Raw genomic sequence first — 17,491 nt, forward strand, 5'->3', positions numbered from 1 at the left:
GCAGGGAATGCTTTTGGTGTTCACAACTGAGTCTCGAGGGAGCCCTGCTGCCCCTGCGGTAGCTCTGTGTAATCCTTGCCTTTTTCCGCACCCCTTTCCTGCCTCTCACTTTATCCCTCGTACGGCTTTACACTTAGAACTAGTTGCAAAGTCTTGATTAAAAAGGGACCATCACATCCTTGTCTCTGTTCAAGAAAGCCCAGCTAGTCACCTGCTTTTCATTTAGAGGAAAGGATAGTACACGTATCCTAAGAAACAAAAATCTGGAATAAAACGGAAAGCAAGTCAAGATACATAATTCTCTTTCAGAGAACTTGTGTTGGCTAATTCCTTTTCCTTGTGGAGATAAGCCTTCTGTGGCCCGCTGTCCATTTCTTTATGGTCTCTGCCTCTGGGATGGTTAAAATAACAGCCATGACAGGAATACTGCAGAGGAGATGCTTGTCTTTATATAGCGATAGTCTTCTGTAAAATGAGAAGTTTGGACCGGAATGATCATAGGCTTGTATCTAAACTTTCTTTCTTGATGTACTATGTATGAGTCTCTTCTTCCTTTCCCTCCCTGTGCTTCAGGCAATAGGTCCAGGAAGTCAGAGAACGTGCAGTGTACTGGTTATTGTTGGTATAAAAGCCGATGGCTGTCACAGGAGCCAAGGGGGCTCATAGCTGCTAGTGATGGGAAGCTGTAAAGGGCTTTTGATGCCATGTGACTTACGTTCTCAGAATTCAGAACGGGTAGTGCTACAAGAAAATGCTGAATTAGAAAGCAGCCCCAGGATAAAGCAAGTATGGATTAGAGAAGCTCCAAGTTATTAACTGTTTATTGATTGAGGTATCACCTTTTAAAACTAGTTATGAGTAGTATTATTCAGTGTATCACATTTAGATTTTGAAGCAAAGAATGTGTTTTAAAGATGATAAGTAGGGGCGCCTGGGTGGCTCAGTTGTTATGTGTCTGCATTCAGCTCAGGTCGTGATCCCAGGGTCCTGGGATCGAGCCCCGCATGGGGCTCCCTACTCAGCGGGGAGCCTGCTTCTCCCTCTCCCTCTGCCATTACCCCTGCTTGTGCTCTCTGGCTCTATCTCTCTGTCAAATAAATAAATAAAATCTTAAAAAAAAAAACTTTGGCAGTGAATTTTAAAATACTTTTTACTGTGCTTTAAGTGTTATTTAAAATTTGTTTATGCTCTCCTATATCTTCAAAACAAATTCTTACAACTTTAAGAAAGTTTTTTAGCCTTTGGAGAGAGAGTTTACAGGGTAGATTCTTCTTTCAACTCTTCATTTCTACAACTGAGGACATAGATGCTTGCTTAAAACCAAAATGAGAACAAAGGTTGGTAATATCTATAGAAAAGTTGATTAGAGAAAAATAGAGTGATTGAAAATATAGATGTCAAACATAGAAACTAATAGATTCTTAGAAAAGAAGTCAAAATAGAAAAATTGATTTCAAAAGACTGCAGTGCTTTTCTTCTACTTCTTTGGTTGATAAATAGCATGTATTTTAGCTTTTAAAAGACTCATACCATTTTATTTCCCATTTGTACTCTGTGTACCTAATTAATCTTATTGACTTGCATTAATAATAACCGGATTCTTAGCCTGTATAACTTGTTTTAAATCAATAGAAAAGTAATTATACCTATGTGCATAATGATGTATTTTTAAATATATTGTTAACCATATTTAAAAACATGTAAGTTAAAAGATAATTTGAACAAAAGGAATGTTCTAATAAACTGATAAGAATATTCATTTAATTGTCTACAATTACATATCAGAGTATATGGAGCAGGAGTGTTTCAGTTATTCTGTGCATTGCAGTAACTTGACCATTTATATTTAAACTTTAAGTCTCAAGCTGAAAAATATATCCTGAAATCATTTTAAAATTAAGATTTTATTGTTGCTAGCCCTAAGGAGTTCCTTTGTGCTTTAATTATGTTTGTAGTGTTTTCGAATCTACTTCTACTTGACTTTTCTCCTTTCTCTTACTCACTCCTATGATGCATATATTATGGGAGGAGACTTCTGGAATTCCTTCCCGCGTGGCTGCAGTTTAGGGAACTGTTTATAATCTTTGCTACTTTAAACCTTGGGACATCAGAAATAAGCTTAAAGTCTAATTAATGTTGAGGCCTTTCTTTACCGAAAGTGGAATATTTCGTATCTCTTTAAAAGGATTTCATTTTTTCCTAAGAAAGAAACACTCTTCCCTTGCATAGGCTTTGCAGGTGGGAAAGCAGGACTCTTAAGGGAAGACTGGGACTATCAAGGATGATTCCGCCTAAAGAGGACACGTGTGTTAACCACTACCCCTAATGCTGCGGCACATTTGATCCACGGTCTCCTCTCCAGTTGTTTTCTTAAAGGATATAAGAGCAGTTGGGTTTTTTATTTTAACTATTGTAAAATATTCAAGATTTCAAAAAACACAACATAATTTTATTATCTGTAACCCAAGAGTGTAGGCTGTATAATGTTCTGAGTCCTATGATTCTACATTTTCTCTCTGTGCCGTTATCAACATTTGAAAAGTGTTCTTTTGCCAGACAACCGAAGTCTCTATCCAGACATGCAAACTGATTTTGACAAGAGGCTATCTACAATGTAGAAATCTAAAGATATTTATAAAACTGAACATTCAAAACAAATTCTTACGCACTGGGCATCAACCCAACCTAACAAACCTTATTTCCCTATTAATATAACTTTAACATAGGTGGAATTCCTATAGAATCTGGAGAACTTTTTAAGTTGAAACCAGTTAAAATGCCCTCTTTTTGGACCTAAGAATGATGACATTTCTGCAACGAATGACATACATACCAAGATTCTTAAGCAAGGAGAACTGTAACTCAGAGTTCAATGTGAAGTTTTCTTCTATATCTAGATCAATAAGTTATCAAAGACATAACAGTATGCTCAGTTTTTAAGAGAATTGAGAAAACATTAACTCTTCATGGAACACAGTGTAGCCTAAAATGAAATCTTTCCAGCAAACCTTAGCATTGCCACATTCAAGCTCTGTAGGCTTGTCAAAATGAACTGTCACCAGTCATCTAGAAATTTAGTAGAGATCAGTTGGCTTTTTTTTTTTAAATAAACATTTAATTAGTAAGATATTGGCCTAAGTTTGTGTTGGATTTCTTACCTATCTTAACATTAAAGATAAAAGAAGAAAGCCAGATTCATGTTAAGACAACAGTGTAGATGAACCTGGAAGGCATTATGTTAAGTGAAATAAGCCAGGCAGAGAAAGAAAGACAAATACTGTGTGGTATTACTCATAGGTGGAATCTAAAAATGTATATATAGGGGCGCCTGGGTGGCTCAGTCGATAGAGTGGCTGGCTCTTGATTTCAGCTCAGGTCATGATCTCAGAGTCCTGGAATGGAGCCCCCCCCCCAGTCAGGATCTGCACTCAGCAGGGAGTCTGCTTGAGGATTCTCTCCCTCTCTCAGCCCCTCCCCCTGCTCACTCACACTTGCTCTGTCTCTCTAAAATAAATAAAATTTTTAAAAAACTAACTAATTAAAAAATATATGTATATCAAGCTCACATAAACAGAGTAGACTTAACAGTTGCCAGGGGGCTGGTGGAGGGGGAAAAAGAGAGTTTGATAGAAGAGTACAAACTTTTAGTTGTAAGGTGAAGAAATGCTAAGGATCTAATGTATAGTGTGGTGACCATAGTTGGTAACAGTGTAGTGTATAAGTGAAATTTGCTGAGTAGAACTAAAGTGTTCTCATCACAAAGACCAAAAAAAAAAAAAAAAGCAAATATGCAAGGTGATGGAGGTGTTAATGAACTTGATAGTGGGAATCCTTTTACAGTGTATACTGACATCAAGTCATGTTGTACACTTTACCTACAGTGTCGTCCGTTATACCTCAGTAAATCTGGGGAAAAAAAGAATGACTGAATTTTAAAATATTTTTTTAACAGGTTGTATCAATCAGTGAAAATTCTGTATTCCTTTGGCATCTTTGTGACATATTCAATTCAGTTCTATGTTCCGGCAGAGATCATCATCCCTGTGATCACATCCAAATTTCATGCTAAATGGAAACAAATCTGTGAATTTGCGATAAGGTCCTTCTTGGTTGCTATTACGTGTAAGTATTACTACACATTTATATCATCATAAGTTTTTCTTGTTGAATTTCGTATAATGAAGCTACTTAAAGTATATTTTTTAATATTTTAAAAACAATTTTGTTTACATAGCTGAGATACTTTTTGGATTAAAATTCTGTTATTCTACTACTGTATAAGAAAAACATAAACCAGAGCCTATTATACTTAAAAGAACTAATCAAATTATTATTTTGAAAACTACATCAGTAGTGATTAAAATATATTTAAATAAGGTGCGTCAGGGACTCCTTATATGCTTGATAACACATTTTAGTTCAATTTTAGTTTTCCTTGGGTTTTTTTATTTCTGCTAACTTTTGTATATTTAACAGTTTAACTCTCCATGACTACCTATAGAAATGGGTTTGGTTTTGTTTTGGTCTTTAATAATTTCAGTGACTAATCTTGCTTATTATTTGAAGGAATGTGTGTCATCTTGTCTTAAGGTTTCACATTATAAAATGCCTCCACCAGGGAGCACTAATTATGGAGACCTGTGGAGAAGAAGCTTGGTTTTGGTACAGTGGAAATAGTGTGAGTTTTGGGGTCACACTGATCTGACGGTTCAAACCTACCACTCACCTGCTGGTGTCTTTAGACAAGTTCCATGCCATCTGTAAGCCCCTCTTTTTTCAAATGAGAAATGAAGAAAGACTTCCTTCATGGCATTTCTGTAGGGTTTAAGAATATTAACAAAGTAGCCAGAAGTTATAATTGTCACCATTATTGTTGTAACCACAAATATAAGATGACCATGATACTGAACCAGTGATTGTCTAGAATGGTACCAGGGACCATTGGAAATGGGTCAGCTTTCTGTGGAAGATATGAGTAACCATCTTGGCCCAGTCAAGGTGAGAGAATGAGAGAGCTAGAAATTAGGGGCAACTATAAATTTCAGTGAGCAGCTTGGGGTGGAGCTTAGCCTAGATCTAAAGAAAAAGCAAGGCTGGGAAAAGTAAAAACTTTTTTCCAAATTAATCATTTAAATGAATTGTAGCAACAATAAGGTAAATCATATTGAGGAGTGAAGTCAAGGAGCCCAGACTCTGATGACAAAGAAAACATTCAGTAGGAAAAAGTTGTTTTGAGACATTTTAAAATATTTCTTACACATTGGTTTTATTGATATTTTAACAACTGTACTAAATAAAAAGGCTGATTTCAGTACAAATCCTTTTATCATAGATGTAAGACTTCTGTTCTGAAAGCATATCTCCTTTTAAAATTAGTAACTAAAGTTCACTTGAAGGAGCTTGAAGAAAATGTTAATGGGATTTAATAACTTGTGATAGCTCAAGTAACTTCACCTACTTCTTCACACTGGCCACCATGTTATGTCAAAGCGATCTGTCTGTACATCCACTACCATGAGTCTATTCCCAGAAGCCAGGGGCTCTCCTCAGGAGCTGAGTTCATGACACAGAGAATGGCCAGTGTTTCTTTGCTGCTTCTCTCTTTTTAGTTAAAAATAGTTAAAGCTACTCAATGGTAACCGAGGGTTACAGTTACGGCATGCTTTGGACAAAGAGAACACAGACCAGGTAGTATTCCCTTCTACTTTACTGTGACACATCATCGGACACTGAGCTTCACTGGAGTCTTTGGCACATGCTTCCAAATTAAAGTAAAAGCCAGCCGATATGCATGACAGGACTGTTTTTTATCTGTTCTTTAAAGCACTTGACAAGCTTTGGGGGCAGGCTCCTTATGGATGGGTGTGTGGACAGCTGATGGGACCCTGCAATGTCCACAGAGCAGGCTGTGTGACACTAGCAGTGAGAGTGGAGGCTCAGCTGGGTGTGCTTTGGAAAATTGAGTATCTTTCAGTGTCCCATAATCCTTTCCAAGTTTGTAGTATTGATGTTCAGAGTAGTGAGCTTATCAGCTTGGATTGTGTTGGTTACGCCCAAGTCTCTATTTAGCATTTAAATCACCATTTCAAAGCATCTTCTTAGCGGAACTCAAAAGCTTGGACGGATGGGTCAGACTCTTTTCTACCTGTTTTCTCTCTGCATTTACTTGCTATATAGAGGCATCTCACAGGTGAGGGAGGGGTGGGTAGAAGCTGGCCGACAGCCACCATCAGCTACAATAAGTACCTTTCATCTTACAAGCAAACCTGTAGAAAGAACTGTGAAACTTGGAATTATAACCAACACTGAGACCAGTGTTTATTTATCTTTATTTTTAAATTTTATTTATTTATTTAACAGAGAGAGACACAGCAAGAGAGGGAACACCAGCAGGGGGAGTGGGAGAGGGAGAAGTAGACTTCCCACTGAGCAGGGAGCCCGATGCGGGGCTCGATCCCAGGACCCTGGGATTGTGACCTGAGCCGAAGGCAGACGCTTAACCGACCAAGCCACCCAGGCGCCCCGGAGACCAGTGTTTAATTTCATGTTTGAATTGAATCTGTAAAATATGTTAAGTACTATTTATTTCTATTATTGTCCAATTCGTTGATCTTTCTACTATTTCTAATTTGAAAATTTTTTGGCCTTAGGAGTTTGCTCTATAGTTTTAGGAGATATGACTGCAAAGTACCAAAAAATATAAATCTTAGTAGTTTGTAGAATACTAGAGAAGATACACTAAAATCCTTCATTTCAGTTAGTTGCCGTTGCAGGTGAGGAAAGCTGTATCTTCCTCATATTCTGGTCAGGCAGTACATGGGGAGTACCATTAATTATTTGTGTAATGAAAATGTATGTGTTGGGGTGTTCCTCACAGCTTTGTTGTTGATGTTATAATATCCAGTATTTTGTTTTTTTTCTCTATATTTTCTTCTCTGTGTTTTCACCCTGCAGATGCAAAGAATGGACTTAAAATGGGATTTTTTTTTTTTTTTATGAGAGGAAACTTTGTGCCTTAAGGATACATTCTTTTTCTCTATAATATAGTTTTGGAAAATACTGAATAAACTTAATTAGTATTTAATAGATCTATTCATAACACCTGTCTGTAAATGACATAGGGCCGCCTATTTACAGTAATCCTATAGTAAATATTTATAATGAATAAATTCTCCGTATCCCAGACTATCCTTTGACTTCCTGTTTTTGGAGTTTTTATATATCAGATTTGCCTAAAATATATATATTTCTCTGCCTTATCGACTAATAGCATTACCAAATAACACTTCAAGCCATTTTTTAACTAGCAAATATCTATTGATTATATAAAGTTTAAGGGATGACTTCAGCTAATTGATAAATTTCATGATTTAAAAGTGTTTGATAAGGGGCACCTGGGTGGCTCAGTCAGTTAAGCGTCTGCCTTCAGCTCAGGTCATGATCCCAGGGTCCTGGGATCGAGTCCCGCATCGGGCTCCCTGCTCAGTGGGGCACGTGCTGCTCCCCCTGCTTGTGCTCTCTCTCTCTCACTCAAACAAATAAAATTTTTGAAAAAATAAAAAATAAAAAAATGAAAGTGTTTGATAAATGGAATTCTGGTCTGAATGAACAAATTCTAAAAAACCTATGGTGTTCCTCCACATGGTTTTCCAACCATATTTCACTTGATTTTTACTAATAACAGCTGGATTATTGAAAAACATGAATGAGGAGAAATGAATTCCCAAATGAAAGGCTCTTCAGATGGCAATGTTCTAGTCCTGCTTATCGGGTCTTCCTTTTATAACTGCCATGTAGTATAAGTAGGTAGAAGTGTGTCCCCCATGAAATGGATGTTGTCAATGAAATTTGAAAGGTCCTAATTTTGTTTGGGAGTTACAATTATAGTTCCCTGGAGAAAAATGTTAAAAGAATGTAGCAAGCATCTATTCAACAGGGAACCCACTTTATCAAGCATTTCTAGTTTAGAGCTGCAACATCTTCAAAGTCATGTATCTTATTTAGGAATGTTTACACACTTCAGTCCTCTAGGTGTGAGGCTAGGTTTATGATTTCAAAATAAATTTTAGGGTTTTAGCTTTCAAAAGAAATTAAATAGGAAATAAATACTTCCAAGAAACCTAGTCGTTCCAAATTAATACCACATCCTCGTGAAAAACACTGAGAGCCCCAAGCTGCAAACGGAAGAGTTAATTACAGAGCCCAAGTTAAATTATATACACACCAAGAAAGTTCAGCAAGAGACCAGGAGGCTAGAAACGAGAAAAGCAAAAGTATGTAAACTGAGAAATAAAAAGAGAGGATGGGGCACCTGGGTGGTTCAGTCGTTTTAGCGCCCAACTCTTGATTTCGGCTCAGGTCATGATTGTGAGGTCGAGCCCCGCATTGAACTCCATGCTCAGTGGGTAGCCTGCTTGAGTTTCTCTCCCTCTGCCCCTCCCCCTGCTCGCTCGCTCTCTCAAAATAAATACATAGAAAAGAGGGATAAAAAAGATTAGAGGGAAGATGGTAGCTTTAGGAGACAAGTTAGGAAGCGCCAACACCCACGTCAGTGGAGCCCCCAAAGCCGGAACTGGGGTGATGAAATCCTCCTTGGTAGCAGGGTGACGTAGCTGTGAGTCCGCTGTGAGCAGGCTCCGGGGTTATTTCTGGGGGCCAGTGCAGACCCTCAGCAAGTCCATCAGTGGGCCGTTTTAGGACGTTTGAGGAAGGAATGGGAGTCTGAGTTTTTACAGGCCCTCTCTTGGTGTCCTTGGCAAGAGAAGGGTAAGTAGGACCAAGAAGGTGCCAGATCAGAGCTTTTTGGAAAGCCTGCCGGCAGTTTGGACGAAAATCGGGTCAAAAGCAGTGGTACGTTATTGTTGTTATTATTTTTTTTAACTTTTCGTTTTGAAATAATTCAGAAAAGTTATAAAGGCAAGTAGAGTTGCCATACCCACTATCTACATTTAGTACTCCTTTAAGTACTAAGTATGTAAGTAAGGTGACGACGGCTTCTCATCTCCTAGGTGCCGGAGCGATTCTGATCCCGCGGCTGGATGCTGTGATTTCCTTGGTCGGGGCTGTGAGCAGCAGCACCCTGGCCCTGGTCCTGCCACCTTTCGTTGAGATTCTTACATTCTCTAAGGAACACTACAGCCTGTGGATGGTCCTGAAAAATACTTCCATAGCATTCACTGGCATTGTGGGATTCTTCTTAGGTACATATGTAACTGTGGAAGAAATTATTTATCCTACTCCCAAAGTTGGTGTGCCACAAAACCGTTCTCTAAATTTGAATTCAACCTGCTTTCCATCTGGTTTGAAATAGTGGAAGCAGAATTATGAGTCTTCTCCTTTTGTCTCGATTCTGAAAATGATGAAAATAAGAACTAGTAGAACATATTGCCATGTGCTTAAAAATAGAACCAAATTCTCTTTTCTTTTGGCACAGTAATGGTATTTTAGTAGTAGACTGTAATTCTTTACCCATAGTGGTAAACTATGACAGATTATTGGTTTTAACTATTAGCAATAATTTCAAAAAATTTAGTTTTGAAAATTTTTTAAATCAAAATTAACAAAATGTAGAAAAATTAAAGAATAAAAAGACTTCCACTATTCTTCAATCAATCAGAAATACTCTAATGAAGATTCTCTTTTATACCCATGCTCCTCTTTCCCCACCCAGTTGAGGGGAGAACAGGGTTCTAACAATAAGAGAATCAAAGAAGGACATAGTTAACAAAAATCTTCTCACTATCTCGGTGAATATCAAAGTGTACTTTGTGTATAATGTAAAAATGTCCTAAATTGTGTTTTTACTAGAGAGCCAAATACTTACAATTCATCCCTGGAAGGATAGAAAACTCATTAACCCTAATGTAAACATCAGAAATCCCTACAACCAGAATTATTCTACACTATTTTATGATGGTAGTTGACCTGCACAATGAAAACTCTGAGGCACTGTGTGAGATCCTGACTTAGTGTCTCAATCAAATTTGAAAGAGACTTTAAGGGTTATCCAACACAATTCCCTTATTTCTTACCTAAGGAAATTCATGCACAGAAAGGTTAAGTAACTTGGTCAAGACCACTCAGCTTTGAGATCAAGCAAGAGAACCTGATCTTTTGACCCCCCAGTCGAAAATCCAGTCAGGATTTTTTATTTTTTACATCACATCCAGGAAAAGGAATAAATTATGTCCAGTTAGTCTTTAGTGTTGCATCTATTTAATTATATTTTAACACTTGGAAAGCCAGTGATCTTTGAATAGTATATGTGACCCAACCATAAAAATCAGAGAACTCTGAAAAGCATGTATTATAGCCATATAAATAAACCCCAACAAGAGAAAGAAGTTTTTTGTTTTGTTTTGTTTTAAAAAATAGAAATCACATGCCGGTTTAACTGCTGGCTAGTAGAAGGTACCCAGCTACTCTGTTTGTGGCTCAAACTCTCCTTATTAGTTCTTCCCTTTTTGGGTTTTGTAGGCACCATCTTTCTCAATGGCAGAAAATAGGTATCTGACAAAATACAGGATATGTGTATTCCTTCCAGCCCTGTGGCTTTTTCATTATAGCCTTTTACTGATCTAAATGGGCAGAATAAAAAAAAAAAAAACATAAAGAAATTTGTGCTGAGGAAAAATCAAGGCAACAGTAGACTACTAAATCTTGAGACACTCCAGGTTTCTTCCAGAGAAATACCTTTTATTACTCCATATTTGTCAAGCCCAGTTATTAACCAAAACAATCTCAGTTGACATGAAAAATGAAAAATTTTACATTTAAAACATTAAGAATCTTGACTTTTTAAAAAACCCATACTTTAAAACATGTTGAACTTTTTAATCAGGCTGATGGTACTCTAATTTGTAATACTGTAAGATATCATCAAGATCACTGTAGTGTGTGTATTCTGTATTTTTATATATAAATGTTAACTTAGTTCAACTATTTTTTGCTTTGCATTATTAATGAGTCATCAAATACAATTCTAACAAAGTATCAGAAGCTTTATTTTTGTACAAATTCATAAGAATCAAACTTTTTTTAAACATTTACATTAGATATCACCAATAATTGTTTGTGATACTTTTTTATCAAATCTGTTCTGTTGAGCTTTTAGTCATACTGAGAGAATGTGGGCAAAGTCATAGGAAAAGTAATCGTCATTGAAACTGTTGTATAATTGTGTTTCTAAGAATAAATTAAGTTGTTTTTTAAAAATGTGTAACTTGGTGTAAAATGACTTGAAAACTGTTATTTAATAGAAAGCACTATTATTTTGTCTCTTCAGATATTTCTAGTCTATGCATGAAATTTTATTTTTATACTTTGACCTGTTTATTTTCCTTATTAATTCATCAAATTCAATAAATTTTGAATAGTTGATCATAGCAATAAATAAATTTTAGATTTCGCACGAACAAAATGTTGAGCGCATTATCAGCCAGGCTTCCTTATGCAGCGAGTGCTGAATCAACAGCCAGTACTTAGTCCACTAAATCACCGATACTTTAAATACAAGAGAAAAGTTGAAATGACAAAAGAAGGGGCTAAAAAGGGAGAGACTAGTCTTAATCCTTAACAAGAAACTGTTTAGATGTGAAGCATAAACGCACCCTTACTTAAGGATTTTTGATGATGTATTTTATTTGCAAAAAAAATCTGGCAATATTTTTTCCTCTGAAAATTTAGTTTTAATGAGTCCCACACCTTTTCTAAAGATTCTTGGAGAAGCTGTTTTGATGAGACCAGCTGTTGCTTTCATTTTGGGGCCTGGACAGATGAGAGCGATTGCACTTGTCAAATTGTATATCTGGTATCTTGGTCCATTACGTTATGGCTCAGACGACTGCAGCGTTTCATCTGCCACAATAAAGAACCCCCTTCTCTGAAAGCTAATCAGGTGCCTAGAGCCTTTTCTAACGCTGAGATGGGGGGGAAAGGAAAGCTTCACTTACCTCTGCTGACCTCTGTTCCAAGTCAGTTATCATTAGTCCCTTAACTTCAAAAGGGTGTTGCCAGTTTCAGAGTCAACTTGTCAAAACACTGGTTTTCAGATATATATATATTTTTTATCAGAGGATCTTCTTTTCCCCACATGGTCAGATTTCTCCACAATTAAATAAGAACTAGGGTTTTTCCTTGGTTAAAGACCAATCTGTATGATGTTATCAAATAAGAAAGTATACTGGAGCAGCAAATGCCACATTATGTTTTAATTCTGTCCTTGCTGAATTCCCCTTTCTTAAAACCGGTTCTGCCTCTCATCTAGGCAACGCACTTAACGTTTTTATAAGCATTTTATGCTTCCTAACAGGGCCTAATTTAATTCAGTATTTTCCGAATAGTTGCAGGAAAACTGCCTAACTGCAAGGCACTATAAAAATGTTAATGGAACTATGAATTAAAGTGCCACATTAGTGCCATTTCCAGCTGTGGCAAAGCACAGGTGTTAGCGGAGCTTACCTGTGGCTTTCTTCACTGTAGATGTCAGCCCGTACAGCATCTCAGTAGTACATTTGTTTACGTTAGGTTTCGACCTCAGTTCTCCTTTCTTTGTTAAAAAAGAAGACACAGAACAGAGGTAATGGAAATCATAAATAAAAATTTGAAAAGAATACCAGTGGCCCAATGAATATTTTCTGTTGAGGAATAAGATTTGGCAAAAATACAGACCACCGATCGTGTAAAATGAGTTTGTTTGTTTGTTTGTTTTCTAAATGAGTCTGTTTGGTTCGTTTTGGCTGAACTAGCTTCTCCCTTCATAAGAAAATTTGAGAACTTTGATCTAAAAGGTGTAACAAGATACTTCCTAACATTAAATGGCTGACTGTAATAGTTAAGACTTTGTTATGAATAATCTTATTTATGCCCTAAGTGCTTACTCAGCTAAACGCCTTAATGAAAGTGGTTTTCACCTAGGAGATAAGAAGACATACTTAAGAAATGACTGGAAAGGCTATTTATTACCCTGTGATAAATGAAATGACGACTTACTCTCTTAAAATGTCATATTAAAATTAGCTCGTTCTTATGCACGTACACACACACACACACCCATAATCCATGTGAATTAGATACTAATGTTAACATACCATTTAAATTGAGACCAGAAAGAGGATGTGTTGAAAGATCACTCCAAAAATTATTCCATTACAGTTTTCTTGATAAACAGGAAAGTAAATGCTTATACCATGAATTAATTAAGCTGTGGATTTTTGTGTTTTTCAAAATGATTTTTTGTTAGTTTGAAATATCATTGCACTTGAGTCAATTCTTTTTCTTTTAACTTATTTTTCTTTACAACATGAAAAAAACTGTCTTAAAGTACTGTAACTCTTCTGAATTCTCAATAAAATATAATTATTTTGCTTGCAAATGCCTTTTTAAATGAATTTGTCTTCTATAAGGTTAAATGATACTGACAAATGTCATGAGCTGAAAATGGCACTAGTATAGCCCAGTCATACCATTTTAATGAGTCTTTGTGGTTAATTCTTTGTCATGTGACCTTCAGCCTTGGAAGCTGATATTATGTGCCTCTAAGATTTAAGAGCAGTTGATTAAAAATGAAGGGACATACTCAAAACCATGACCTGACCTTCCCACAGAGTAAATGCAGAATGAGCAGTCTGCAGATGCTACGTCTGTGATTTAATTTACCACTCTCTGTAGGTCAAGAGTATGTATCAGTTATACTCTCATACATTTTGCTTGCATTATGCCAACTCCCCAAATCAAAGATCATAAACATATTTATACCTTTACATCAATAATCCTGCTCTTGTGAACCTAACCTAAGGACATGCTATAGTTCATCAAAAGAGAAACACTCTGTGCCTAAAGGTGCATCAACAACATTTTAGTAGTGAAAAATTGGAAACAAATGTTCAACAATAAGGAAATCATAAATTGTGACATATTAACCTACAATACAATGAAGATTGTGTTACATTGTCATTACACTGAAGGTTAATAATTTGGGAAAGAATAAATATGTAAAATTAATTTTTAATTGCAGCTCTGTAAAAATAATGCTTTTGAACAGATGTAAAGTACACAGAAAGTGGAACCATAGTGTTAGGAAAAAGATGGGTTTGGGGCAACCTGGGTAGCTCAGTCAGTTGAGCATCTGACTCTTGGTTTCGGCTCAGGTCATGATCTCATGGGTGGTGAGAGTGAGCCCTGTGTCAGGCTCCATGCATGTGCTCTTTCTCTCAAACAAATAAATCTTTTTTTAAAAAAATGGGTTTTACGATTTTTAAATGAATAGTAAAGGGAGGACTGTGAGAGAAATAAAGGGGAATAAAGTTATAAAGCCTTAGTAGGAGTACATGCTCTTAGCAAACAACAGAAGAAATGGAAAGACAAAAACAATAAACCAACAGAGTAGGGATAGAACTAGGTACAGAGAGAGAAATGCAATAAAAAGACTCACAGAATACTTGCTGAAGGAAAACAAATACAGCCACTTTGTAAAATTAATTTTAGTTTTTTTAATGCAAAAGAGCGGTGGTTCTAACATATGCACATGGTCTCGAAATTTTGCACATAGATTGGTGGGGTTCACATGTTAAAGAACTGGCTTGATTTGAAGTTTCCTTTTAAGGTAGATTTGTTTGAAGGCTTAAAATGGTGAGAGGGAATCAGGTCTTTTGGTCTTCAAAGTTCTCTGGTGCCAGGGAGCACAGGACCACTTGGTCGCAGATGATAGAATGCTTCTCAAACTAAAGCTAAAACATGAATCTTGCCAAGGAATTAGGGAGTAATTTCACTCTCCTCCATCCTGGATCTTGAGCTGGGCTAAAGGATGAGAGTTGGACACAGGAACACCCCCCCACCCTGCCTAACCTGTCCTAAGCAGAGAGGAAAGGAGTGTTGACTGTGGGTCAGGCTAAGCAGGTCTAGAATGGAAGAAGAAGATAGACCAAAAAACTGGGCAGTGCAGACGGAAGACCTTCAGATCAGAGACCCACAGTGTCTTTATGTATCTTTGTAGCTCATGCTCCTCATAGTGCTCCACAAGGGCAAAGAACAAGGCACTAGGAAATCTGATATCATCTCCTGTCTTAAATCTTCTCGCCTTCCCCAATCTCACCTGTATAAAGTAACCACGCTCCTTCATGTGGTTCACTGGCAGGCCTCACTCTGTTGCCTTCCCTACAAGTTACAGTAACACCAAAGTGCTGGTCGCCCCACAAACATATGGCACATATTCTGTTGTTCACCTGCATGACTTGATCACATCATGTTGAGACAATTTCCTTCTACTCCCTCCCCTCCAACGCGTGTTTTCCTGGCCAACCCTTAGCTATTGGTAAGACTCAGCCTGGGTGTCTCTTCTATCAGGAAGCCTTCGCATTCATCCTCTCCCCTATCCCCAGTGAGTTGTGTCTTCTTTCACGCGAGCAGATGACCTTGGGTTTATGGTCACACTTTCCACATGGTTTGGTAATCCAGTTTCTGTGTCTGTCTCTCTGCTACACTGGGAGTCCCGCAAGTATGCTACATGTATTCATTGCTTGGTTTCTTCTCTGTCCACCTTTAGAGAATATAAGCTTCACAGAGGAGGTGATTTTGGCAATTGTCTTCACTCCTGAAAATCCAGTGCCAAGAGGAGGGCTGGACACATAGTAGATGCCTGAAAAATATTTGTTGAATGAATGTATGAATTGAAAAAAATAACAAGGAAAAGCCCGTATTAGAGCCCTGGCACATACTAAACTCTTCAAGCAGAGGAGTAAACTCAGGCTTTTTATACAGACCTCTGCACCCATGCCTATTTGTTTAATGACTGGAGCCAGCCCTCTTCCATATGCTAACCCAGCAGGCTGTAATACTGTAAAACAAAGACCACCAAGTCTGAGCGTCTTGTAAAAAAACCTATGAGTCAGTCAAACCTTAAAACCATATTCAGGAGCTCCTGGTAGTACATGTGAAGTCTAATAAAAAGGAAAAAACTGGAAATCTTTTCTCACAAGACTTGATGTATTCATGTTTTATACAAACAGATTGTTTTATAGAAAAAAAATCAGAGGTTATACTTTCTATCCATTGTTTAAAAAATTATGTAAGACCTAGAATGCAAATAGTCCATTTCTGTCTAAAAAGTATAAAAAGAAGTATCTGTCTAAAGTATAACATCTAGTCCTGATGTCTGAGAGTACTTTCCTGAATTTTTGATGCCTAAACGTTCCCTGCTTATAAAAGAGTCATACATTCAGTAGTTTGGGAGGACCCTCTCACAAAGGAGAGCATTCTCTAGCTCTTCTGAGAAGCTACCTATTGTCAAAGTGCGTCACCGTATATGCCATAAATGGACCTCAGTAAAAATCAAGAATGGGAATCTATAACTGTCTGGAAAAGTGACTGTCAAGATGATCATTTTGCAGAACTAGCTAGGAATGAAAAGTGAAAATAAGATTAGCAATGGATATCTGGAAATTGGAATTAATTTAAAGGAAGATCCATTGCTCCATACATTGTCTTTCATGAGACCTCACCCATGTGTGTTCTTTGCAGAGTGTGCTCTAGGACCAACCACGGTCATAGTTTTCACTATAAAATCAATGACTTTTGCCACTGGGGAAGGTAAGACCCCTCAAGTTTATATTCCTCATGTTGTCCAGATCACCTTCCTTAGGATGTGCTTGTACTGGTAGTCATCCAATGTTAATGACTCAATATTTGTATTAAAAGAAAATGTCAGAACATGAAAAACTGCCCAACATCGCTTGGCATCAGGGAAATACAAATCAAAACCTCAATGACATATCACCTCACACCAGTCAGAATGGCTAAAATTAACAAGTCAGGAAATGACAGACATTGGAAGGGATGTGGAGAAAGGGGGACCCTCCTACACTGTTGGTGGGAATGCAAGCTGGTGCAGCCACTCTGGAAAACAGTATGGAGGTTCCTCAAAAAATTCAAAATAGAGCTACCCTATGACCCAGCAATCACACTACTGGGTATTTAACCCAAAGATACAAATGTAGTGATCCAAAGGGGTACGTGCATCCCAATGTTTATAGCAGCAATGTCCACAATAGCCAAACTGTGGAAAGAGCCAAGATGTCCATCGACAGATGAATGGATAAAGAAGGTGTGGTGTATATACACAATAGAATATTATGCAGCCATCAAAAAAACACAAAATCTTGCCATTTACAACAACATGGATAGAACTAGAGGGTATTAGGCTAAGCAAAATAAGTCAATCAGAGAAAGACAAGTATATGATCTCACTGATATGAGGAATTCTTAATCTCAGGAAACAAACTGAGAATTGCTGTAGTGGTAGAGGGTGGGAGGGATGGGGTGGCTGGGTGATAGACATTAGGGAGGGTATGTGCTATGGTGAGCACCGTGAATTGTCCAAGACTGTTGAATCACAGACCTGTACCTCTGAAACAAATAATACATTATATGTTTAAAAAAAAGATAGTAGGAAGGGAAAAATGAAGGAGGGGATATTGGAGGGGGAGACGAACCATGA

The 17,491-nt window shown here is 37.3% G+C and overlaps 1 protein-coding gene across 1 annotated transcript in view; it reads left to right on the forward strand.

Annotated features, from left to right (window-relative positions):
- The window catches only part of SLC36A4 (solute carrier family 36 member 4), a 51,421-nt gene extending 38,049 nt beyond the window's left edge, over positions 1–13,372 (forward strand). The window contains exons 10-11 of the mRNA XM_025893775.2: positions 3,953–4,122; positions 9,009–13,372. Of these exons, the coding sequence (XP_025749560.1) occupies positions 3,953–4,122; positions 9,009–9,310 (472 nt within the window). The 3' untranslated portion in view covers positions 9,311–13,372. The remainder of the gene's footprint in view (positions 1–3,952; positions 4,123–9,008) is intronic.
- Positions 13,373–17,491: the final 4,119 nt, after the last annotated feature.

Source organism: Callorhinus ursinus, unplaced genomic scaffold, assembly GCF_003265705.2.
Source record: "Callorhinus ursinus isolate GAN/ISIS: 27379988/994484 unplaced genomic scaffold, GSC_fseal_2.0 scaffold76, whole genome shotgun sequence".
Taxonomy (NCBI): Eukaryota; Metazoa; Chordata; class Mammalia; order Carnivora; family Otariidae; genus Callorhinus; species Callorhinus ursinus.